The 23,258-nt window shown below is 54.6% G+C and overlaps 1 protein-coding gene across 11 annotated transcripts in view; it reads left to right on the forward strand.

The window, feature by feature from the left end:
* The window catches only part of TFAP4 (transcription factor AP-4), a 34,497-nt gene extending 11,239 nt beyond the window's left edge, over positions 1-23,258 (forward strand). For 4 of the 11 annotated variants that reach the window (XM_045072004.1, XM_004750526.3, XM_004750522.3 and 1 more), the window contains 7 exons: positions 6,536-6,661; positions 18,162-18,327; positions 18,444-18,542; positions 18,955-19,125; positions 20,330-20,470; positions 21,264-21,416; positions 22,171-23,258. In XM_045072004.1, coding sequence (XP_044927939.1) covers positions 6,648-6,661; positions 18,162-18,327; positions 18,444-18,542; positions 18,955-19,125; positions 20,330-20,470; positions 21,264-21,416; positions 22,171-22,365 — 939 coding nt within the window. In that variant the 5' untranslated portion in view covers positions 6,536-6,647 and the 3' untranslated portion in view covers positions 22,366-23,258. Of the gene's footprint in view, positions 1-5,298; positions 6,662-10,926; positions 11,540-12,724; positions 13,141-18,161; positions 18,328-18,443; positions 18,543-18,954; positions 19,126-20,329; positions 20,471-21,263; positions 21,417-22,170 lie in introns of those variants that run through there. The other 7 variants (XM_004750532.3, XM_045072006.1, XM_045072005.1 and 4 more) reach the window with 5 other exon arrangements.

Consider the following 23,258-nt stretch of genomic DNA (forward strand, 5'->3'; position numbering starts at 1 on the left):
CCCCAGGAGTTGTTTCTTCCTTTGGCTGTCTGGGCACAGCCAAAGTCTGTCTGACCACAGAATGTGGGTTCTATCTCACCATGTACTTGACCTTGTCATTTCACGTAGACCGTGGTTTCCCCCACCCCCCCATCCTTCCCCACACCCAGGCTGGCTCCTTTCTTGCACTTGGCCTTGCCTTTGCTGTCCAGGACCCTGCCACCAGTAGCAGGTGCCAGCATGGGAGCCACTCTGGGGGCAGGAGCATGGGCAACTGGGAGGAGCCTGACCTTGACTAGAGGGGATGATCTTGGGCAAGTCCCTAGGGTATCCCAGAACTTTGGGTGCCAGAGTGAGGGCTTAACAGAATGGGAGTAAAGCTGCCAGGGCAGCAGCTGGCCTGTGGAGACGCAGGCCATGGATGCACGCAGACACACGTGCCTCTGGGTATGCTGGGGCTCCAAGCCCACGCCTCCCCAGGGAGACCCACTCCTGCAGCCTCTCCAATCAGAGAAGACCTCTGTCCCTTCCCAGCTTGGCCAGTTCCCACCCATCCTTTTCTATCCTCAAATGGGACTTGAAGTCCAGCTTTCCCTCCCCCATCTCTGTCACTCCTTCAGAGGAGAGCTGACGTTGCAGACAAACAGTGGACACCCTCCCCGAGTCCAATAGTGTTCCTAGTTGTCCTCTTCCAGTCGTCCTATGCTTTGTACCTTCCCCCTGAATCCCAAATACTCCCTCCAGGATTTTTTTTTTTTTTTTAAGATTTTATTTATTTTATTTGACAGAGAGAGAGATCACAAGTAGGCAGAGAGGCAGGCAGAGACCGAGGGGGAAGCAGGCTCCCTGCTGAGCAGAGAGCCGGATGGATGCGGGGCTCAATCCCAGGACACTGAGATCGTGACCTGAGCTGAAGGCAGCAGCTTAATCCACTGAGCTACCCAGGCGCCCTCCCTCCTGGATTTTTGTGTGCCTTTGCTCAAACTTTGCCCACTCCCTTAGTTTTTGGGCTGACTTGCTCTCATTTCTTTTCTTTCTTTCTTTTTTTTTTTTTTTTTAGATTCATTTATTTAAGGGGGGGGCGTGATGGTAGAGGGAGAGCAACAAAGAAAATCCCAAGCAGATTCCCTACTGAGTGCAGAGCCCAGCCGATTGGGACTTGATGTGGGTCTCGACATAGGCTCTACCCAAAACTTGATCCCACAACCCGAGATCATGACATGAGCTGAAATCAGGAGTCAGACACTTAACTGTGCCACCCAGGTGCCTCCTGACTTGCTCTCATTTTAATGTTGACTAGATGCCCTGAGACTCTGTCCCCACTTCCCCTTGAATTCCCTTGTGGAAAGGGCCTGGGCCAGGTGTCAGGTCCCACATTTCCCCAGGGGAAAATCTCCTAACAGAAGGAGGTGAAGGTTTCCCATGGAGTATGAGGTTAGGAGCTGGGTGCTGACCAAGTCCAGGACAGGGCACAATGATGGAGTGTGAGCAGGGGTGAGGGCAGGGGGCCGCCGCAGTGGGCTGAAGTGTCAGGCCTGGAGACACTGGGAAAAGGACCAGAGATGGGGATGGGGTGCATACCAGAAGTGGAGGTCCACTGCCCTTTTCAAGGGCTTGCTTCTGAGCAAAGTGAAACAGATTAAGCAGGAAGAAGGAAGCAGGCATCAGGAGGCCAGGGCCTTAGGGCATGTAGACAAGCCAGATGCCCCCCAGATCTGTAGAACCTTGAGGGTGTGGGAGGCAGGTGGTCAGCCCCTCCACCCCAGTACCTACCTTGGGTTCCCAAATGTGTTCACACCAGCCTTAAACACAAAGCATCGTGTGTGCCAGGCGCCCCCTAGTGGTTGGGGGACCCTAGCCTCTTTGGCTCAGAGATCTCTCCCTGTCTGGGCAAGTAAAGGGGACCTGGGCACTGGGAATATTGGCCTTTGTTCCAGACCCCAGAAGGGCCATCTGACTCTTATTCTGCCTTCCTGGGAGTGTTCAAGATCCTCTCCCTTGCAGGAGCATTTGTTTCTATGGGACCTCATTCCAGCTCCAACAGCTGGAACCCCTACCACCTCCTCAACCAGCAGGCTGGGGTCCCCATATACACTAGTGCATGCTGGGGCTCAAAAGGCCATTTGGGGGGCACCTGGGTGGCTCAGTGGGTTAAAGCCTCTGCCTTCGGCTCAGGTCATGATCCCAGGGTCCTGGGATCGAGTTCCGCATTGGGCTCTCTGCTCCGCAGGGAGCCTGCTTCCTCCCCTCTCTCTCTCTCTGCCTGCCTCTCTGCCTACTTGTGATCTCTGTCTGTCGAATAAATAAATAAAATCTTAAAAAAAAAAAAAAAGGCCATTTGGTACATCTCCCAGGTCCTGGCCTACTTGTGTGGAGGAAGAAGCCTTAAATTACAGCCATTCAGGCCCCATCTCTGGTTCTCTGTATGTCCTTAGGGAAATCCCTTAACTTTCTTGGCACCTCCCGCATGTTTCCTGTCTATGGCAGCTGGGTTCTCATAAGACCCCTAGTGATGTTTGTCCTCCAGTCTTCCGCTCCTGTTGAGCGTGGGTGGGACCTGTGCATGCGGTGTAACTCCTGTGATTAGCTTATGTGAGATGGCACACTTGACCCTAAAGTAGACAGATTAATCAGTGAGCCCTTAAAAGCAGGGAGTTGGGGCACCTGGGTGACTCAGTTGGGTCAGGATCCCAGGGTCCTGGGATCGAGCCCCATATCAGGCTCCCTGCTTAGTGGGAAGCCTGCTTCTCCCTCCCCCTCTCACTCACCCTGCTTGTGTTCCCTCTGTCGCTCTGTCTCTCTGTCAAATAAATAAACAAAATCTTTTTAAAAAAATAATTTAGGGGCGCCTGGGTGGCTCAGTGGGTTAAGCCTCTGCCTTCAGCTCGGGTCATGATCTCAGGGTCCTGGGATCAAGCCCTGCATCGGGGGTCTCTGCTCAGCAGGGAGCCTGCGTCCCTTCCTCTCTGTCTGCCTCTCTGCCTACTTGTGATCTCAGTCTGTCAAATAAATAAATAAAATCTTAAAAAATAATAATAATTTTAAAAAAATAAAAAAATAATAATTTAAAAAAAGGAAGTTTTCTCTGGTTGCCCATAGAAGAGGAAGTTAGAAACTCAAAGCGAGAAAAGGGATGGCATGAGGGACAGTCTCTGTTGCTCAGATGAGGGGGCCAGAGGGCAAGGGCCTGAGGATGGCTTCTAGGAGCTGAGCCTTGTCCCTGGCCAATAGCTAGTAAGACAATAGGAACCTCAATCCTAGAGCTGAGAGGAACTGAATTCTGCCCACAACTCGTGAGCTTGGAAGAGGATCAGAGCCCCAAATGAGATCATAGCCCTGGCCCACACCTGGATTTCAGCTGGTGACACCTGAGAACCCAGTCATGCCTTACCTGGCCTTCTGACCTCTGGAACTGAGTGATGATAAATGGGTGCCTTTTTTTTTTTAAGATTTTTATTTTTAATTTATTATTATTATTTTTTAAAGATTTTACTTATTTATTTGACAGAGAAATCACAAGTATGCGAAGAGGCAGGCAGAGAAAGAGAGGGGGAAGCAAGCTCCCTGCTGAGCAGAGAGCCCCACTTGTGACTTGATCCCAGGACTGTGGCATCATGACCTGAGCTGAAGGAAGATGCTTAACCAACTGAACCACCCAAGTGCCGCTTTCTCTGCTCGGTGGTGAGCCTGCTTCTCCTCTGCCTCTGCTGCTCCCCCTGCTTGTGCACATTCTCTCTCTCTCTCTCTGACAAATGAATAGATAAATCTTAAAAAAAAAAATGTGTACAATTGGGTGGTTTTTAGTATATTCACAGAGTTGTGGAATCATTGCCTCAATCAATTTTAGGATATTTTCATCAGCCCAAGATCTCTCCCCTACCCATTAGCTAGCAGTCCCCATTCCTTCCTGCTCCCAGCCCCTGGCAACCACTCGTTTGCCACCTGTTTCTGGATTTGACTATATTAGATATTTAACTTAATGGAATTGTATACCCTGAGTCCTTCTGTGACCGCCTTCTCTCACTAAACACCAGGTTCCAGGCTCCATCCAGGTGGTGGCACATATTGGTACTTTGCTCCCCCCCCCTTTTTTTTAAGGTTTTATTTATTTATTTGACAGAGAGATCATAAGTAGGCAGAGAGGCAGGCAGAGAGAGGAGGTAGCAGGCTCCCTACTGAGCAGAGAGCCCAATGCGGGGCTCCATCCCAGGACCCTGGGATCAGGACCGAGCCAAAGGCGGAGGTTTAACCCACTGAGCCACCCAGGTGCCCCTCCTTTTTTTTTTTAAAGATTTTATTTATTTATTTGACAGAGAGAGATCACAAGTAGGCGGAGAGGCAGGCAGAGAGAGAGAGAGGAGGAAACAGGCTCCCTGCTGAGCAGAGAGCCGGATGTGGGACTCGATCCCAGGACCCTGAGATCATGACCTGAGCCGAAGGCAGCGGCTTAACCCACTGAGCCACCCAGGTGCCCCTCCTTTTTTTTTTTTTTTTAAATATATATTTTTAATTTTTCATTTTATTTTATTTATTTAAGGAGAGGGAGAGAGAGGGGCCCCTGGGTGGTTGATTAAGTGTCTGCTTTTGGCTCAGGTCATGATCCCAGGGGTCCTGGGATTGAGTCTCGCATCAGACTCCCTGCTCAGGAGGGGGTCTGCTTCTTCCTCACCCTCTGCCCCTCCTCCCTTCTTGTGTCCTCTCTATCCAATAAATAAATAAAACCTTTTTAAAAATGTGGGGGAGGGGCGCCTGGGTGCCTCAGTAGGTTAAGCCTCTGCCCTGGGTTGGGTCATGATCTCAGGGTCCTGGGATTGAGCCCTGCATTGGGCTCTCTGCTCAGCAGGGAGCCTGCTTCCCCCCCAACCTTCTCTGCCTACTTGTGATCTCTCTCTGTTGGTCAAATAAATAAATAAAATGTTTTAAAAAATTTAAAAAAGGGTAGACAGAATTAAAAAAAAAGATTTTATTTATTTGTTTGGCAGAGAGAATGATCACTAGTAGGCAGAGAGGCAGGCAGAGAGGGAGGAAGCAGGCCCCCTGCTGAGCAGAGAACCCAATGTGATGCTCTATCCCAGGACCCTGAAATCATGACATGAGCCGAAGGCAGAGGCTTTAACCCACCAAGCCACCCAGGCGCCCCTGGCAGAGAGAATCTTAAGCAGGCTCACCCCCAGTGTGGAGCCCGACACAGGGCTTGATCCCATCACCCTGAGATGATGACTTGAAATGAAAACAAGAGTTAGAGGCTGAAATGACTGAGCCACCCAGGGGCCCCAGTACTTTGTTCCTTTTTATTGGGTAAGTAATACCTATTGGATGCATACCAAATTTTTTTGATTCATTTATCCTTAAAGCCTGTCGATGACTCTCTTTCACTCTTCCTACCTGGAATTTGGGGATAGGGTTGGGGGAAGGGCAGCAGTGGGGAAGAAGGGAGCTGGATGGACTCCTATTTGACAGTATAGAGGAAGGAGGGCCCATATTCTGAGGCCATACTGTGGTCCCAGCTCTTTTCCCTGGGTCAAGCTAGTCCCCTCCCCATGTCTACTTTCCAGAGCAGTGTCTGCCCGGGGTCTGCAGCCAGAATCCAGCTGCAGGGGGCCAGCTGTGTGTCAGCTACATAGATGACAGTCGGCATTTCTAAAAACAGATTGACTAACACAGGGCAGTTAACTGCTCTCAGTCTTTACAGAGGACCTCCCCTCCCATGCCATACACTTCAGAGGGCAAATGGTCTGCAGGCTGAGTGTCAAACCCCCTGGCCCTACGTGCAGGCATCTACCATAAAGCCCAGCAAAGAACTTTACAATACACCTGTACTTTTCACCTGTGGCAGGTTTTAGCAGGAAGGGAGAAGAGCTAGGCCCCTCCTTTGTCCCTCCCTTGCACACCACCACCAAACCCTGTCATTCTTCTCTGGCCTGCTCTGCTCATGGCAGCCTGGCATCAGCGGTAATAATTACTGCTTACTAATGCTCCGACATGCCAGGTGAATCACAGACTTCTTGCAACAGCCTGTAAGCCGGGTGCGGTAGGGCGTCTGTTCCCGGTGAGGAAGCTTTCCCGTGGTCCCCTAATACCTGAAGCTGGGGTTCAGGCAGAACCTGGATTCTGAACCATACCATATAGCTTCTGGTCCTTTTTGGAACTCTGATGTCCAGAAAGCAGGGAGTATGTGTGTGTAGACAGAGACAAGGTCTAAGGACTTTGGCTGTTGAGGTGTCCCAGATGCCAAGCAAAAAAGAACAAAAAGGTCACATACAGCGAAGACAGAAAACAGAGCTCCTTGGAGGTCACCAGTGATGCAAGAGTAGTTTTCTTTCTTTTCTTTCCTTCTTTCTTTATTTTTTAAAATTTATTTTTGCAAGGGTAGTTTTCATGGAGTTGGGGGGTGGGCAGGAGAGAAGGGGAGATTGAACAAAACACCCACTTACGGAGTTCTGCTGTAAAGAACAGCAGGGAGAGTGGTAGCTGGAAGGGGTGGAGGGTTGTGGGTGTTTTGTTTTGTTTTGTTTTTTAAATGGGAATAACACAGCTTGTTCTTCCTGATGGAAAGGATCCAAGAGAGGGCGCGCAGTGAGGATGCGGGAGCAACATCTCTGAATGAGACTCACGGAGGGGTCGTCCCTGCAAGGACAGAGCGTGGACGTTCACCCAGACATGGGCGGATGGTGGATGACAGGTACAGAGAGGAAGGCAGAAGCAGCAAGAGGCGCTTGTGGGATTTTTCCTCAAGGTTGGTCCCATTTTCTCAGAGAAACAGGACCTGAAGTCTTGCACCTGAGTGAGAAGGTGGGGGAGATGATGAAGGTCTTGAAGAGAGAGGAAAAGATGGGAGGAAAAACAGACCAGGGCAATAGGAGTTTCCACTGTGAGATGTGAAAATAAGATCAGTCAGCTAGATTGTGGGATTTCCTTTACTCCGGCTGTTCCTCTAGTGGGGAGGGTCAGGGTAAGGCAGGCAGGAGGGTTAGATATGCAAGGGAAGGATTATATTGATGGGTGTGAATTCTAAGCTGGGTAATGAGGGAAGTGAGACAATAAAGGGTCAAGCCTTTGGCAGTATCAGTGGGGTCAAGGGAACTAGAGCCCACAGGTCAAATCCAGCTCCCTGGCAATTTTTTCTTTTATTGTGGTAAAATGTACGTAGCATAAAGTTTGCTGTTGTCACCATTTTGAAGTGTACAATTCCAGGGGCGCCTGGCTGGCTCAGTTGGTGGAATATGTGACTTTTGATCTTGGGGTCATGAGTTCAAGCCCCACATTGGGTGTCAAGCCTACTTAAAATAAATGAAAATGAAATATGTTTAAAAGTGTACAACTCAGTGGTATTAATTACATTTGCGATGTTGTGCAACCATCACTGTTTCCAAAATTTTCCATCACCCCAAACAGAAACAGAATATTCATTAAGCAATAACTCCCGTCCCCCCCCCCACCCCGCCACATGCACCCCGTCAGTAACCTCTGCTCTACTTTCTGTCTCGGCTGAATTTGCCTATCTTAGGTATTTCATGCCAGTGGAATCATACAATATGTGATCTTTTGTATTCTGGCTTCTTTTACTTACCATGTTTCCAAGGTTCATCTGTACTGTAGTATATATTAACACTTCATTCCTTTTTAAGGTTAAATAATATTCCATTGTATGGATAGATCACATTCTGTTCACCCACTCATCACTTGAGGGACAGTGGGTGCTTTGCATTTTTGGGCTGCTGTGAGTGCTGCTGCTGTGAACACTGGTGTACAATTACCTGTTGGAGTCCCTGTTTTCATTCTTTTGGGTATATACTTAAGAGTGGAACTGCTGGGGCTTATGACAGCCTCTGTCAGGTTTTGTATGGCCTCTGAGCTAAGAATGGTATGGTCCCCTCAAGGTGTTGACATCCTAATTGGTAGAATCTGTAAGTTACCTTATGTGGCAAAAGGGGCTTTGAAGATACAACTAAGGCAAGGATCTTGAGATGGGAAAATTATTCTGGATTATCTGGGTGGGCCAAAGGTCATCATAAAAGAGGCAGAGTAGGCAGAGTCGGAGGAGGAGATATGGTAATAGAAGAAGAGGTTGGAGTGAGCCACTAGAGTGGGGTCACAGTCAAGAAACATGGGAAGGGGCGCCTGGGTGGCTCAGTCACTGGGCATCTGCGTTTGGCTCGGGTCATGATCCAGAGTCCTGGGATCAAGCCCTGCATTGGGCTCCCTTCTTGCGGCCTCTTCACTCCCCATTTGTGTTCCTTCTCTCACTATGTCTCTCTCTGTCAAATAAATACATAAAATCTTAAAAAAAAAAAAAAAGGCAGGGGCGCCTGGGTGGCTCAGTGGGTTAAGCCGCTGCCTTCGGCTCAGGTCATGATCTCAGGGTCCTGGGATCGAGTCCCACATCGGGCTCTCTGCTCGGCAGGGAGCCTGCTTCCCTCCCTCTCTCTCTCTGCCTGCCTCTCCATCTACTTGTGATTTCTCTCTGTCAAATAAATAAATAAAATCTTTAAAAAAAAAAAAAAAAGGCAGTCTCTAGAAGCTGGAAAAGGTAAGGAAAGGAGTCTCCCCTAGAGCTTTCAGAAGGAATGCAGCACTGCTGACAACAGGATTTTATTTTATTTATTTATTTAAAAAAATATTTTATTTATTTATTTTGACAGAGATCATAGGTAGGCAGAGAGGCAGGAAGAGAGAGAGGAAGGGAGGCAGGCTCCCTGCTGAGCAGAGAGCCTGATGCAGGGCTTGATCCCAGGATCCTGGGACCATGACCTGAGCCGAAGGCAGAGGCCTAACCCACTGAGCCACCCAGGTGTCCCCAGGATTTTGTTTTTAAAATTTATTTATTTTTAAAGATTTTATTCACTTATTTGCCAGAGAGAGAGCACAAGCAGGGGGAGTAGCAGGCAGAGAGAGGAGGAGCTGACTACAGAGCGAGGAGCCCCAAGTGGGGCTTGATCCCAGGACCCTGGGATCATGACCAGAGCTCAGGGCAGCCACTTAACCTGACTAAGCCACCCAGGCACCCCAGGATTTAATTTTTTTATAAATGTTAAACTATATTTAAAAAATATTTTATTATTTGTCAGAGAGAGAGAAAGAGACAGCACGTGCTCGCACAAGCAGGGGGAGCGGCAGGCAGAGGGAGAAGCAGGCTCACTTGGAGCAGGACCCTGGGATCATGACCTGAGCAGAAGTCAGACGCTTAACCGACTGAGCCACCCAGGCATCCCCAACAGCAGGGTTTTAGTCAAATATAACCCTTTTGGACTTCTGACCTCCAGAGAATACATTTGTATTGGTTTAAGCCAGGAACTTGGTGTTAATTTGTTACAGTAGCAATGGGAAAGTATTACATGCCCTTTACAGAAAAAGTTTGCTGACCCTAATTTAGAGCAGGAAGGTGACCGAGAGAATCAGGGGTGGGGGCTCTACAGGGTTTTGCAGGGGGCACAGTGTACCGATTTTGGGAGTCCTGGGAATGGGGACAGCCTGGAGTTTGAGGAAGTCTTGTGTCACTTGGGCAAAGAGGGCTGAGTCTTGGGAGGGAGCTGGAGTGGGGTGGTAGGTGGAGGCTGCTATGGTATTTCGGGCCTTGGGGGAGGGGCAGCTGAGACGGGGGCGGGGCCAGGGGGGAAGGGGGCATCATTTCGGCAGCTTTTGCATAAATGGGGAGACCAGTCTGAGTGACAGGGCCCTCAGGGGGAACGAGTTCCCTAAGAGAAGCGTAACTTCTCCCGGTTCTCATTCATTCATTCCTTCATTCCTCCATTAAGGCATTATAGACCTGAAGACCTGACTCAGTGTATAAAGTCATGTGGCCCTGTATCCTATTTGCCCCTCCAGAAGTCATCATTTCCTGAGCACATTTCCTGCCCCATACTGAGACTTCCCAGGGACTGGGATCTGTACTTAGAGAAATTGCCCAACATGTTGCTTTAAGGATCGGAGAACATGCATGCAAAAATCTGCAAGGTTGTCGCAATATCTAGTAACAATGATAGTTCCTAAAGTAACAGTAACTTCTTGCGATTAGTGGGAATATTTTAATTAGGAGGCGCGATTTGGGCGGAACCTTGAAGGCGGATGGGATTGGGAAAGGCGGTGGGCAGGAGGGAGGACATTCCAAGGCAGGCGTGGTCTTCCTGAGCCAGGGGCCAATCCTCCAGGAGCCAGGGGAGGGGACGTGAGAGGGAGGACGGAAGCTAGCCGCCACAGCGTCCCTCCCTCCTCGCCCCGGGCGGCCACCCGTAGTAGAGAGCGCACCCTGGTGGAGGAGCAGTCCCTCCCTCACTGGCTTAGCCATGAATGAGAAGCTTCGGCCCTCCGCCTCCTGCTGTCCAGCCTCCCCGCGAAGGGGGAAAGTGGGAGGCTGGGTAATAGGGGGTACTAGGCAGCAGCCATCAGACCTCCGGGCCGCGCTGGCAGCCTGCCCCCGGGGCCGCTGCCGTCCTGGCCAGTCTCCACCCTTCACTCCCCCAACGGGGCCCCCGTTTCCTAAGGCAGCCCCAGGATCTGAGGCGCCCGGCGCGCCCCCCTTTGCTTCCTCCTCCCCGGCTCCGGGATTCCCAGGCTCCGGAGTCTGGGCTGGGCGGCCAACTGGGCAGGCAGGGAGGGAGGGGGCTGGCTGGCTTCCGAAGTCGGCCCCAAGTTACATGTGGGAAGAGGTGGCTGTGACGCAAGTTTCCAGGGGGCCCTGGGCTCGGAGGGAGCGCGCCAGAGCGGCTCCTCTCCATGCAGCTGCAACCGTGAAAAAGAAAAAGCCCCGAGCAGCACCCCAGGCTGCCTAAGCCGTCTTCGTCGGGCCCAGCTGCGCGCCCTCTGTCCCCGAGAGCCGCCGAGTACGGAGACCCTGCATCAGGCAGTCTCTGCCGGACCCCGGACGCACGGGCTAGGCTCCCTCGCGGTGGCTGGCCTTTTTTTTTTTTTTTTTTTTTTTTTTTTTTTGCAACGCTTGCCAACCTGTCAGCTGATGGACCTCATCACCCATAGTGGCGCATGTAGCTCGGCCGCAGCTCGCTCCATTCACGCCGCGCCCCCCCAGCGGGCCCACGGCCCCCGGCTCCTGGTGCGGGGGGGGTAGGCCCGCAGACCCTGGTCGCAACCAGCCCCCGGGGCCGGCGCCCCTCTTGCCCGGGCCTCGCGGCGCCCGGGGAGCGCTGCAAATAGTCCTTTGTTTACATGCAATTCCTTACTCCGCGGAAGGAGGCCGGGGGAGTGCTGAGTTTTCACCAGCTGTTTCCCGCCTTGAAACAGACATCTGATCAGCTGCAAACACACACACACATACACACGCCCGGGGAGGCAGGCCGGAGAGACCTCCCTCCCGCCCCTCCCGCCCGCCTCCCTCCCCTCGCCGCCGCCGCCGCCAGCATCTGGGACCGGCCGTTTCTGCACCTCCGTCCGGCGCTGCTCTTTGATTCGGATTTCCATCTTGCATTCTCCGGCGGACCGCGGGACCCGGCTCGTGCAGAGGAGGGGGGCCGATCGCTATGGAGTATTTCATGGTGCCCACTCAGAAGGTGCCCTCTTTGCAACATTTCAGGAAAACAGAGAAAGAAGTGATAGGAGGGCTCTGTAGGTGTGTACTCCTCCTCTCCCCCACCCCCTTCCCATGATTGCAGCCCCCGGCCAGCCCGCCTGGGCTGGCGCGCGTGTGCGCACGCATGGCCCGCGCTGCCGACCCCGCTCGCCTTTCTTAGCCGCCCTGGGCCGCTACAGCCCCGCGCGCCGGGCTTGCGCTGCCGGGGGACCCTCCTCCCCCGGAACATGGGGGCCCCAAGCGGCCCCGGTCACTTTTGTCCACTGCAGGCGGGCGAGTCGCGACGTTTGTAAATTGCAAACAGACCCACGTGGTTCTGCAGCAGTCCCGGCCATGCTTGGTGCTGGTGGCTTTCCCCCCCGCGTTTCCTCCTCCCCCTCCTGCGGCGGCTTCCTTCCTCCCTCCTTCTTCGCTGTCTCCGGGTGCTCCCCTCCAAGGGTACTTGGGGGGCCCGGGCCACGCGTGGGGCCGCGGTGCGGGCGGCTACAATGCAGCCACGCCGCGGCTCTGGGCGCGGAGGGGGGGGATCGGGGAGCCGGGTGATGTGTTTGCAGCAAGCGGAGCTCTGGCGGGGTTGGGGGGGCGTGCTCGAGTGGGGGCGCGAGGATGGGTGGGACCCGAGAGGCCGGCACTACCAGCCGGGGGGCGCCGCGGACTCCGGCACGTTGGCGGCAGCTCGCTAGCTTGCCGCCCGCGCCCGGGCGCTGTTTACTAGCGAGGCCTGGACGTGACTCTGCAGCCCTCTTGGAGTAGGCGGACCTCGGCGCGCAGCCTCTCGGGAGCTGTAGTTCCCGGCTCCCCGCCGGAGTGGCATTGTGGGAGTTGTAGGCGCCTCCCGACCACGCTTTCCTCGCACAAAGCTCGGCTCCCGAGGGCTGGACCGGCCAGGCAGGCCCGGTGGGAGTGCTTTCTGGCGAGGGGGCACCGGACGCCGCCCCTGGCCTCACGAGGCCGCTGCCTGCCGCACGCAGGTCTGGGCTGCAAACTTTCCCATCTCACGCCCCTCCCCCCCCAGCCGTAAACCGAAAGCGTTCTGTCTCGCAGCCGGGTGGGTGCGTGGGTGGGTGATCCTAGGTCGGAGGCCCTCCCCAGGAGCCACTTCCCAGCTCTGGCCCGGGTTGCTCCAGATCCACCCTTCACCAAGGGTGATGGGTGTGTGCACCACTCTTGCATCCCGTTGCCCTGGACACTTGTTAAAAGGTACATGCCGCAACTTCAATGGCCAGAAGGGCCTGGGCATCTGCACTGGACATGGCCCACGGGACATGGCAGTGCTGCATTTGGGACTCTCCTGTATGCCCAAGTTTGGAACCCACAGGCCCCTTAGAACCATGCTTCTGGAGCGAAATGGCTCCCTAGGGCTGGGGCCACGTGCTCCGACGCCCGGGGCAGGCTGGGCGGGGATTGAGGGAGGAGGAGCCCGGGGCGGTGTGGCCCAGACTGGTGGACACTGACACCAAGGGCTGCAGAAATCGGGTTTGGGGAAGGTTGCTGCGCATGGATATACACACACCCCAGCTTGCCCTAGGGCTCCTCTACCTTAACAGTTTTCAAGTTCAGTGTGGTGGGCAGCCAGGGTGGTAGCCACTTTGCGGACTGGCCCTTCCAGAAGGTCTGCCGGGAGGACCTACCTGTAATAGGTAAATAAAAAAAATTGTGGAGCTCTTAGTATGTTTTAGGAACTCGTTCTGCTAGATTTTTCTCACTGAATTTTCATACTGTTCTCAGTTAAACGGCCTTAAGATTCTCATATGGGATGAGGACACAGGCCTGAGAAGGGCAAGTGGAAGGGCTGGGACTTAAATCCTGATCCCAGAGCCCTGCTCCTACTCCTAGTGGCTGGTTGCTCAGAGAACGGCTGGATGGGGCTATTTGGGCCTGATCCTGGGTAGGCTTGGGGACCTCTGGCTGCCAGGCCTAGGACTTTGTTGAATCCTCTCTTGGCCTCTGAGGACTCTGGCTTCACTGTCCCTGTCCCAAGCCCTGCTTTATAGGAGTCCAGCAGTCTCTGGGGTCAGGTGCCCCAGGCTCGGGCATGGGGACCTGCTCAGCCTGCCTATCTGTGAGACAGTTGTAAGCCCGTGCAGTGGGTGTGGAGTTGGGCCCTCTGGGTTTGTTCATTTTCAGAAGCAGCTATGGGGTGAGGTGGTGTGTAGACTGGGTGGGACATTTCGGCTGTGTGGACTGGCTCCTGAGGCTGGCGGGCTTTGGCTTCGTTCCATTCCTCAGGGACTAGAAGGGCTCCCTCCCTCTCTCATCGCTCTCCCAGGCCCACTGGAGGGGGCTGTACTGCACAGCAGGCACCGGTGTGGGTCCTGCACCCTGCATTACCCTCCTAGCTCTGCTCATGCCCAAGCTGGGTAGTTTTGGACCTGTGTAATTGCACTGCTCTCCCCTTCTGTAAAATGGAGCACCTGTGAAGATTGGCTGTGTGTCTGGAAAGCGCCTGGTGTCTTTTACAGTAGCCCTCAAAACTCGTAAAGGCAGGAGGATTGTGGTCTTTACCTGCTGCGCTTGGTGGAGGGAAAGAGACCAGTTCCTGGGAGGGAGAGACAGGGCCTTTGGAGTGTGTGCTGAGTCCCTAATCCAGAATGTATATGGCACCTACTCTGTGCGGGAAACTGTGCAGGAGCTGTCCTAACAGCTCAGAGTCTGGTGCTGAACCACGTAAGTGAGATCGTGGGATCTCCTGGAGTCTTGGGTACAACTTGGAAAAACAAGGCATCCTGTTTTTCTCAATTTCTTTTTTTCTTCTTCCATCTCTCTCTCCCTCCCTCCTCCTATCTTTTTTAGAACCTAAGGATCATTTTTCTTTCCTTCCTTATTTATTTATTTTAAAAGTTATTCTCTGTGTCCAATGTGAGGCTTGAATTCATAACCTCCAATATCAAAACTCTCATGCTCTACTAACTCTGCCAGCCAGGTGCCCCTCCCCCCATGTCTTGTAAATTTCACCATGACCCTATGAAGTGAGGTAGTAGTCCCCCATTTTACAGGTGGGTAAACAGGCTTTGGGAGATGAAGTGCCTTAGCATGGGGTTCCGTGGCTAGCAAATGGCCAGGCTGGTTTGTACTTGGACACAGTGCAGGGAGCTCCCTCTGATCTGAGGGGCCAAGGAAGCCATAGGGAGGCGAGAGGTGTTCCTGATGGGAACAGCCTGGCCATGCTCTGTTCAGAGCTGAGGGCAGGGGTGGCAGGCTGGGCAGAGTGAAGTGTATGGATAAAAGCATTGCGACTGGGTGAAGGCCCTGAGCTGCTTCAGTACTTGGCCTTGGGGATCCTTGCCAAGGGTCGCTTCTTCCCTCCTGTCCTCCTCTTGGGTTGTGGAAGAAATCCCATGTGGGCTTTCCCACTTCTCACTGTCACTGTTGAGTGGCAGGTGTGTGAGTGACTTTGGGCCATGGAAAATGAAAGTTCTCCGTGGCTAATCTGAGGCTGGAACCAAGTCTGGGGGTATAGGTGGATGGGGACTACTTGCCTTTGGGCTGGGCAGGAGAACAGGTACAGGTCAGGATTCTGCCTTGAGTGTGGTCACTACTATAGAGCCTCTGATTGGTATGCTGATGCTATTCCCAGGGGGCCGTCTGGGGCTACTCTGTATTGGGGTGGCAGTCTCGGCACCCATGGGTGGTACCCAAACTGTTCTTGGCCGTTGGCTGCCCTTCTGGAGACTGGCTGTCGGAGGGCAGTTCGGGAAGGAGAGAAGCAACAGACGCTGGGTGTCAGTGGACCAGGTTCCCTTCTCTGCTCACCTGCCAGTCTGAAGTTGGTGTGGAGGGGTCGGAGGCCCTTACCATTCCTGTAAATCACCTTTATGTGCGCGAAACTCAGAAGTGCAAGAAACTTTGAGGTATTTGCAGAAAAATCCCCTTTATCCCTATCTAGTAGAGTAGCTAGAACAGTCCTCTGTTGCAGGAAATCTGGTTGGTCAGCATTCGGGAGCCTTGGTTGGCCAGCACGCCCACCAATCAGGACCCCTGGTTAGCCATGATTCCACCGGCCAACAGCTGGTTCGCCATGCTCTCGCCAGTCAGAACCCCTGATGAGTCAACATTCCGCCAATCAGAACCCCTCGTTAGTCGACGTTGTATTAGAGAAACTCAGCTGAGTTTTTGAGTATTAGAGAAACTTGGAAACCTGTAACTTACAGGACTATTTAGGTGAGTTATCCATTAGGGCCTTGGTAGCAGTCCGTCATGAGGAACTGCAGCTTTGGGGTGAAGTCTGTTTTCTGCATTAGGTTCCCTTGTAGCTGGTTCCTGAACCAGGAGGCTGGGCGGATGTACTTGGTGGCGAAGGGAGCAGAATGGCTGGAATGTTCCGAAGAGCCAGGATGAGCGGGCTCCTGCCCCCTGCCTGGGTCCTTTACTCTCCGTTGGTGTCCCTAGTTCCTGGGCATCCTGGGGAGAAGGATGGAGCTGAGGGTCTCCCGGGGCAGAGATTTTCATGGGCGGCCGAGCTGGCTTGTTGGGGGAGGTGGGACTGAACTCTGGTTTCTCTGTGGGTCCGGGGGAGTTGGTAGGACTTGGATAGGGGCGGGGGGTGGGCAGTGGGGGCTGGAATGTGCAGGAGCCTCGCTGCCCGCACCCTGCTCCTCCTGTCTTTCATGGTGGACTTGGACAGGTCACTTTAGCTCTGTGCGGTCCCACTCTTCTCTGGGAGGGGCAGGGACACTATCTACTGAGACCATACACGGGGCTCTGGTAAGCGGCAGCCGCTTCGTGAGCCATCAGTGGAGGATATCATCAGCAGTTGTAGGAAAGCTGGGCCTTGGCATCTGCAGGTGCCTGTTGAACCCTGGTCTGGCTGTCTGACCTTGGTGGCTTGGCCTCCTCTGGACATCTCACCCCACCTCTTTTTTTTTAAGTAAGCTCTATACCCGATATGGGCCTTGAACTCATGACTCCAAGATCAAGAGTCATAGGCTCTTCTGACTGAGCCAGCCAGGCTTCTGACCCCCCTCTTCATCTTCTTCTCCCCCTCCACCTCTTCTGTAATCCACCCTCCCACCACAGAGGGTCTGGAGGGTACATCCAGACCAGGGAGCAGGGACTAGGTTCTATTCCTCACCTCCCCCCTCCCAGTCCCCTCGCCCCCCCACCCCGCCCCGCCCCCCGCTAAGGGCAGGCAAGCCACTGTGTATCAGATCTCAGGGTGGCATCCTCCCTGCCACCCCATTGCCTCCACTGTCGGGGCAGGGAAACTGGGATGAGTGAGGTGCCTCTGGCCTAGAATTGGAGCCATATGACTGGTAGTCTGATTCTAAGACTCTGGCCCTCATTCTGAGCCCCAAGTCTCATCTGTGAAGAAAGGGTTGTGGCCCCCTTTCGAGCATTGACACTCCAGGGCACCAGGAGGAAACTGCATCCTGATGGAGGGGGTCCAGGGAGGGCTTGGGGGTGCTGGCGGAGGAGAGGGCTTGTCTGTGGACCCCCAGCTAAGGCTGATGTGGACTGCCTCTCTGTCAGGAGAGAAGGCCAAGGCCCAGGAAGGGACAAGGGCAAGTGCAGGATCCTGCAGGCCTGGAATGGGACAGATGGGGTAGGCAGGGTGGGGGGGGATGGCCAGGAAAGGTCTTGGTTGTCTCCAGCTCTCACAGATGTGTTCTCTGGGTTTCTGACCTTTCCACCTGGGGATGGGCATGGGTGCTTGGGCACCTCTTTGAGCCCCGGGTCCCCATCGATGGAATAAGGCTGCCCATAGTCCTTTTCCCCACTTCTCTAGAACAAGGGGTGTGAGCTCTCTTGGCCCAGGCCTGGACCAGGTCACCCCAGGAGGGCCCCTCAGGAAGAAGCCAGGGCTGTGGCTTTGGGTGGGGCCGGTGGCCTCTTTTGGGAGCCCAGCATCTGGAAGTCATCAGGCCAGGGGCGGGGGAGTTGCAGGAGAGGGCCAGGAAAGGGGGAATGCCTCCTCTAGGCCACACACAGGCCCACCCCTCGGGAGCGGTGGCATTGGGCCCACAAGCCCCACTGCTGTCTTTGCCTCCTGCCAATGCCTCTGGGCCCACAGCCTCTCCCCCTTCCACTGGCCGCCTTCTCTCTCACCCTGCTGGCTGCTGCCCCTGTAGGATGCAGTCACTTAATTTGCAGTAACATTGCCGACTGCATGCTGGGAGCTTTGCTTCGCTGGCACTGGGTGGGTCTGCCTCGGGGTTCGTGGGCTTGGGGGGGGAAGTGTCTCCAAGAGCGCTTGGTCTGATGCCCCTTCTTGGAGTGAGGGGTACCTGTCTCATTTTTGAAGTCTCAGCCCTGTCTGGGGCCAGGCTGCAGGAGGGATGTGCTCCCCAGTCCTCAAGAGGGCAGCGCTGAGGGAGGGTGGTCCAGGTGTGTAATAAGGAGCTCAGAAGTGTCCCAGGGACAGGTGTCTGCACTTGGTCTTAGGGCCGTTGGTATCAGAATCACAGAGATTCTTGGTAGCCATTCAGGCTTCAGGGCCCCACCCACACAGGCCGGCCAGACACTGGGGCTGGGACCTGGGGGCTTCTCAGAGTATACTACTCCATCACCCTCCTGGTCTGCGGTAAGTGTAGACAAATTCTGCACCGGGAGGGAATGATAGCTCTACTAGGGGCCCTCTGCAGAGGGATTGGAAAGACAGGGTCCCGCCAGGGCAGGGCACAGAGGGTACCTAGCCTGAGTCTGTCTCTGTCCTCCTCCGCAGCCTTGCCAACATTCCATTGACCCCTGAGACTCAGCGGGACCAGGAGCGGCGGATTCGGCGGGAGATCGCAAACAGCAACGAGCGGAGACGCATGCAGAGCATCAACGCGGGCTTCCAGTCCCTCAAGACCCTCATCCCCCACACAGATGGAGAGAAGCTCAGCAAGGTGGGCTAGGGCCCGGAAGGTTCCTGGAGGAAATGGTGGGCTCCGGTGGGGAGAAGAAAGTGAGCCTTGGCAGAGGCTGCCTGCTAGGGTCCCTAACGCGTCCCTCCCACCCCCAGGCAGCCATTCTCCAGCAGACGGCAGAGTACATCTTCTCCCTGGAGCAGGAGAAGACCAGGCTCCTGCAGCAAAACACACAGCTCAAGCGCTTTATCCAGGTAGTGCCCCTCCCCCCACCCCTGTGGAGGCCCCGCTGCTGTCTCAGTGCCCTGCTGTCCTCCTGGCTCCCTTTCCCTTGTTTGGCCTGTCCTGGCTCCACCGTGGCCTTGGACTTCGATAGGGTTAAGGGCTGCATCTTTCCCACCAACTTGCCTACTGCAGGCGTTTGCCTTCCTGGGCCTCAGTTTACTCATCGGTCAAGTGCAGTGGGGTGGGCTCTGGAAAGCAAGTCCATTCTGCCTCCCTGCCTGGCCTTTGGCCATTTTTTGGCTTTGTAGAATGGGGCTCCATAGTGCCGGTGCACCTGGGCCAGGCAGGCTTGGGGGTTATGAGGGGTCCTCTGACTTCGCTGCTGTTGGTGGTGCTGTTGGTAGTATGGGGGCACACTCACTAGCCCCTTGGGGTCCCCAGGAGCTGAGCGGCTCATCCCCCAAGCGGCGGCGGGCCGAGGACAAGGACGAGGGCATCGGGTCGCCAGACATCTGGGAAGACGAGAAGGCGGAGGACTTGCGCCGGGAGATGATCGAGCTGAGGCAGCAGCTGGACAAGGAGCGCTCGGTGCGCATGATGTTGGAGGAGCAGGTGAGGCTCCTGGGTTGAACAGGTATTTGCAGGAGCACCTCCCTTGTTCCAGACCTACGAGTTTGGGAACCAGTGGGGACCAAAGCAGACAGCTCACTTTCCTCAGGGTCACTGTCTGTATGGGTGGAGGAACCTTAGTCAGAGGATCTTACACTGTAAAAACACAGCTGTGGTCCGTCTGGGGCACTCAGGTCACGATGTCGTGGTCTTGGGATCCAGCCCCATGTGGTGCTCCCTGCTCAGTGGGGAGTCTGCTTGTCCCTCTCCTTCTGTAACCCCCTGCCCCCCACTTGTCTGGGCAGGCATTCGCTCTTGCTTGCTCTCAAGTAAATGACTTCTTTTTTTTTTAAGATTTTATTTATTTATTTGGCAGACAGAGATCACAAGTAGGCAGAGAGGCAGGCAGAGAGGGGGGAAGCAGGCTTCCTGCTGAGCAGAGAGCCCAACTCGGGGCTCTATCCCAGGACCCTGAGACCATGACCCGAGCCGAAGGCAGAGGCTTAATCCACTGAGCCACCCAGGTGCCCCTCAAGTAAATGACTTCTTAACAAAAGACAGTAAGATAAAAACACAGCTGTAGGGGTGCCTGGGTGGCTCAGTGGGTTAAAGCCTCTGCCTTCGGCTCAGGTCATGATCCCAGGGTCCTGGGATCGAGCCCCACATCGGGCTCTCTGCTAAGCCGGAAGCCTGCTTCCTCCTCTCTCTCTCTGCCTACTTGTGATTTCTGTCTGTCAAATAAATAAATAAAATCTTAAAAAAAAAACAAAAAAACACAGCTGTAATAAAAACCACATGCCAGCGGTGGGCACCAGAGAGGCGGACTTGGGCTGGTTGCAGAGCGGCTGCTCCATGGCCTCTCTGTGGAAGTGACTTTTGCTGAGGTTGGGAGGTCAAGTCTGGAAGTCAACCATGCAGAGAGGGGAGAAGGGTGCTCCGCCCGGAACAGCCTGGGCAGGGACCTGGCGGTAGGAGGAGAGTGCGGGCGAGTGGGCGGCCGGAGAGGAGATGAGTCATGGCGAGCCCAGCAGGCTGAGCTGAGGACTTTGGTCTCTACCTTGAGGGTGGCCGAGCGCCATACTAGGGCTTGGCGGAGGACAGAGCTTAGGGTGGCCTACCTCAGCGGTCCCAGGGCTGGTCTGGCGGTGAGGGGAGGTGCCAGGTTGTGGTCCAAGCCCTGCCCTTGAACCTATTGCCCTGCCCCCAGGTGCGCTCGCTGGAGGCACACATGTATCCGGAAAAGCTCAAGGTGATCGCCCAGCAGGTGCAGCTGCAGCAGCAACAGGAGCAGGTGCGGCTGCTGCACCAGGAGAAACTAGAGCGGGAGCAGCAGCACCTGCGGACCCAGGTGAGCAGGAGGCGTCTGGGAGGGGCTCTCACCTGAGTATCCGTGCCCCTGGGCTTCGGTGGGGTGACTCAGGGCCTAAGGTGACTGGTTTCCAGGTGCCCTGCAACATTAGGGCACTGAAGCCTTGTAGTGGCCCTTGGAGGCCTGAGTTCTTACTCTTCCGATTTTACTGATGGCAGAGTTGAGGCACAGAAAGGTTACATTGTATGCCCACTCGTGATCCTCAGGGACTTGGCCGTCTAAACCCAGCGTCTACACTCCTGACAACCAGTGTGTTTTTCTTTAAGATTTATTTACTTTAAAAAAATTTTTTATTTACTGATTTTAGAGAGAGCGAGTGAAAGGGAGCACGAGTGTGGGGAGGGGCAGAGGGAGAGAGACTCCGAAGCCGACTCCCTGCTGAGCGTGGAGCCTGACATTGGATTTCATGACCCTGAGATCGTGACCTAACCTAAAATTAAAGAGTCGGATGCTTAACCGACTGAGCCACCCAGGTGCTCCTCAGCCACGGGATTTATTGGATGTTGAAGTGCTTCCTTTGTGCTGGAGAGCGGGGTGAGGGGGGCACGGGATCTCGGATGGCTTGAAGTGTCTCTCTGAACCTTTTTCCTTCCTTTTTAAAATAAGAGAGGTGAAGCACAAACTGGCTGGCCCTCTGAGTGAAGGAGTTCAAGGGCTGGGGTGGCTGGCAGAGGCTCTCTCAGAGCAGATGGTTTTGAGGGCTGTCCTTCTGTGAGCGACAGAAGGGAAGGGGCAGCTCCTGGAAAAGAGACTGAGGGCCTCTGTCTTGCAGCTCCTGCCCCCTCCGGCCCCCACCCACCACCCCACAGTGATCGTGCCCGCGCCACCCCCTCCCTCCCACCACATCAACGTCGTCACCATGGGCCCCTCCTCGGTCATCAACTCTGTTTCCACGTCCCGGCAAAATCTGGACACCATTGTGCAGGTACCTGGGCTTGAGGACGGGTTCTCTTGTGGGAACAGGCCCCTTTGTGTCCATCCCCGCGTCTCCCTTTCTGTGTCTGTGGTGGGAGGCGGCTCCAGAGAAGGTTTTGGGCAGAAAGGAGGGGGTGGGCAGCATGCCCTGGAAGACCCCGTTCCTTCCCTCTGTGGGATTTGCTGAGAGGGCTCTTTGCTCCCTGAGAGCCCTGGTGTCAGGCTTCTCTGCATCCAGCTCTTGGGTTGGTCTAGAGCTTCCCCTTAGCTCCATCTCCCAGGACCCGGGGCGGGGTGCAGGTGGCAGCGGCTGGGTGGGAGACAGGGAAGCCTCCAGCGCAGGAGAAAGAAAGGAGATGATTGGCTCTGTGGGTCAGGCCCAAGGTTTCTGCTGTGCCCACCTTCGCGTGGTGCCCCTTGGGCAACCCAACAGAGTCACAAAGAAAGAAAGAACCAAACCAGAAAACCCCATCAACCTCTGCAACTGTAGTTTCACCCAGTAAATTGAATAGTAAAGTTAATGACAGAGACCTTGCATAAGTGAATGGGCACTTTGAAATATATCCATGGGGGACGCTTGTGATTCTCCCGAGGAGTTTTTCAGCTTAGCAGAGGAGTTCCAAAGGTTGGGCGGGCCAGCCGCTGTCTTGCCAGGCTCACTTGTGGGCCTTTCTGGGGTGTGTGTGGGGGGCTGGGAGGGGATGGTGGCTATCCGAGTGTCCCCAGCAGCCCTCATCACAGCCTGCCCCACCCCCCCGCCCCAGGCGATCCAGCACATCGAGGGCACCCAGGAAAGGCAGGAGCAGGAGGAGGAACAGCGGCGAGCGGTCATCGTGAAGCCAGCCCGCAGCTGCCCAGAGGCCCACGCCTCTGACACCGCCTCCGATTCAGAGGCCTCGGACAGCGACGCCATGGACCAGAGCCGGGAGGAGCCAGCAGGGAACGGGGGGCTTCCCTGACCACCCCCCAGCCCTCCTCTCCCTTCCTGGGGCTGGAGGGGGCCGGGGGGGGCAGCAACAGGGAGCGACGCAGGTGAACGAGTGAGGAATTTTTACAAAATTACGACGTCATTTGGGTCTCTTTTATGACCTCTTTTTCAATACTGTAAATCCACCTTTGAGTGAAGCCACCTGGCCTGAGGTCCCGGGGACTGGGGTGGCAGGAGCTCGTGGGAGCACCGGGACACCTGGGGCTGGGCCTCGCCCCGGAGGCTGGGGGAAACTGACACAGCCTGGCCTCTCTCCGCCAAAAAGCATTTTTTCATTTCAACGTGTTTTTAAGAACAGGGAAAATCAAACAAAGCCCCAAGGTATTCTGCCCTTCCCAGAGCCAGCCTGAGACCGTCAGTTTTTGACTCTTTCCCTCCTCTTTGTTTTTTTTCCTTTCTCCTGTAAGCACTTACATGGGTTGGGGGTCTGGCTGGGTCGGGGCTCTCTGGGGGCCCGGGAGTCTACAGTGCTTCTCGGTTGGGGTTTGCTGCTGCCCTTCTCCCCTCCCCTCCCGGCCTCGGCTCAGCACGAGGATTTGCCACTCCCCATCACCACCCAGCCCCACCTCTCCCTCCGGATTTCCCATCTTCTACCCCAAAAATGTCTTTGTCTCTCTCTTTTTGTTTTGTTTGTTGTTGGTTCTTTTTGGTTTTGGTTTCGTTTATCTTTTTTGTTTCTTGTTTCTTGGTTTTGTTTTTTTTTTTTGTTTTGCTTTTTTATTTTGAAAATTTTTTTTCTTACAATTTTGAGGTCTTTGTGTTCAAGGAGAAACTATTATATTTTGTTAAGAAAGTGGGGGGAAAAACCAAGAGGCCACCGTGCCTTTATAAAGAAACAAAATAAAGTTTGTACTTTGTTTTTTA

Source organism: Mustela putorius, unplaced genomic scaffold (assembly GCF_011764305.1).
Source record: "Mustela putorius furo isolate JIRA1106 unplaced genomic scaffold, ASM1176430v1.1 tig00004007_pilon_pilon_pilon, whole genome shotgun sequence".
In the NCBI taxonomy this organism is placed as follows: Eukaryota; Metazoa; Chordata; class Mammalia; order Carnivora; family Mustelidae; genus Mustela; species Mustela putorius.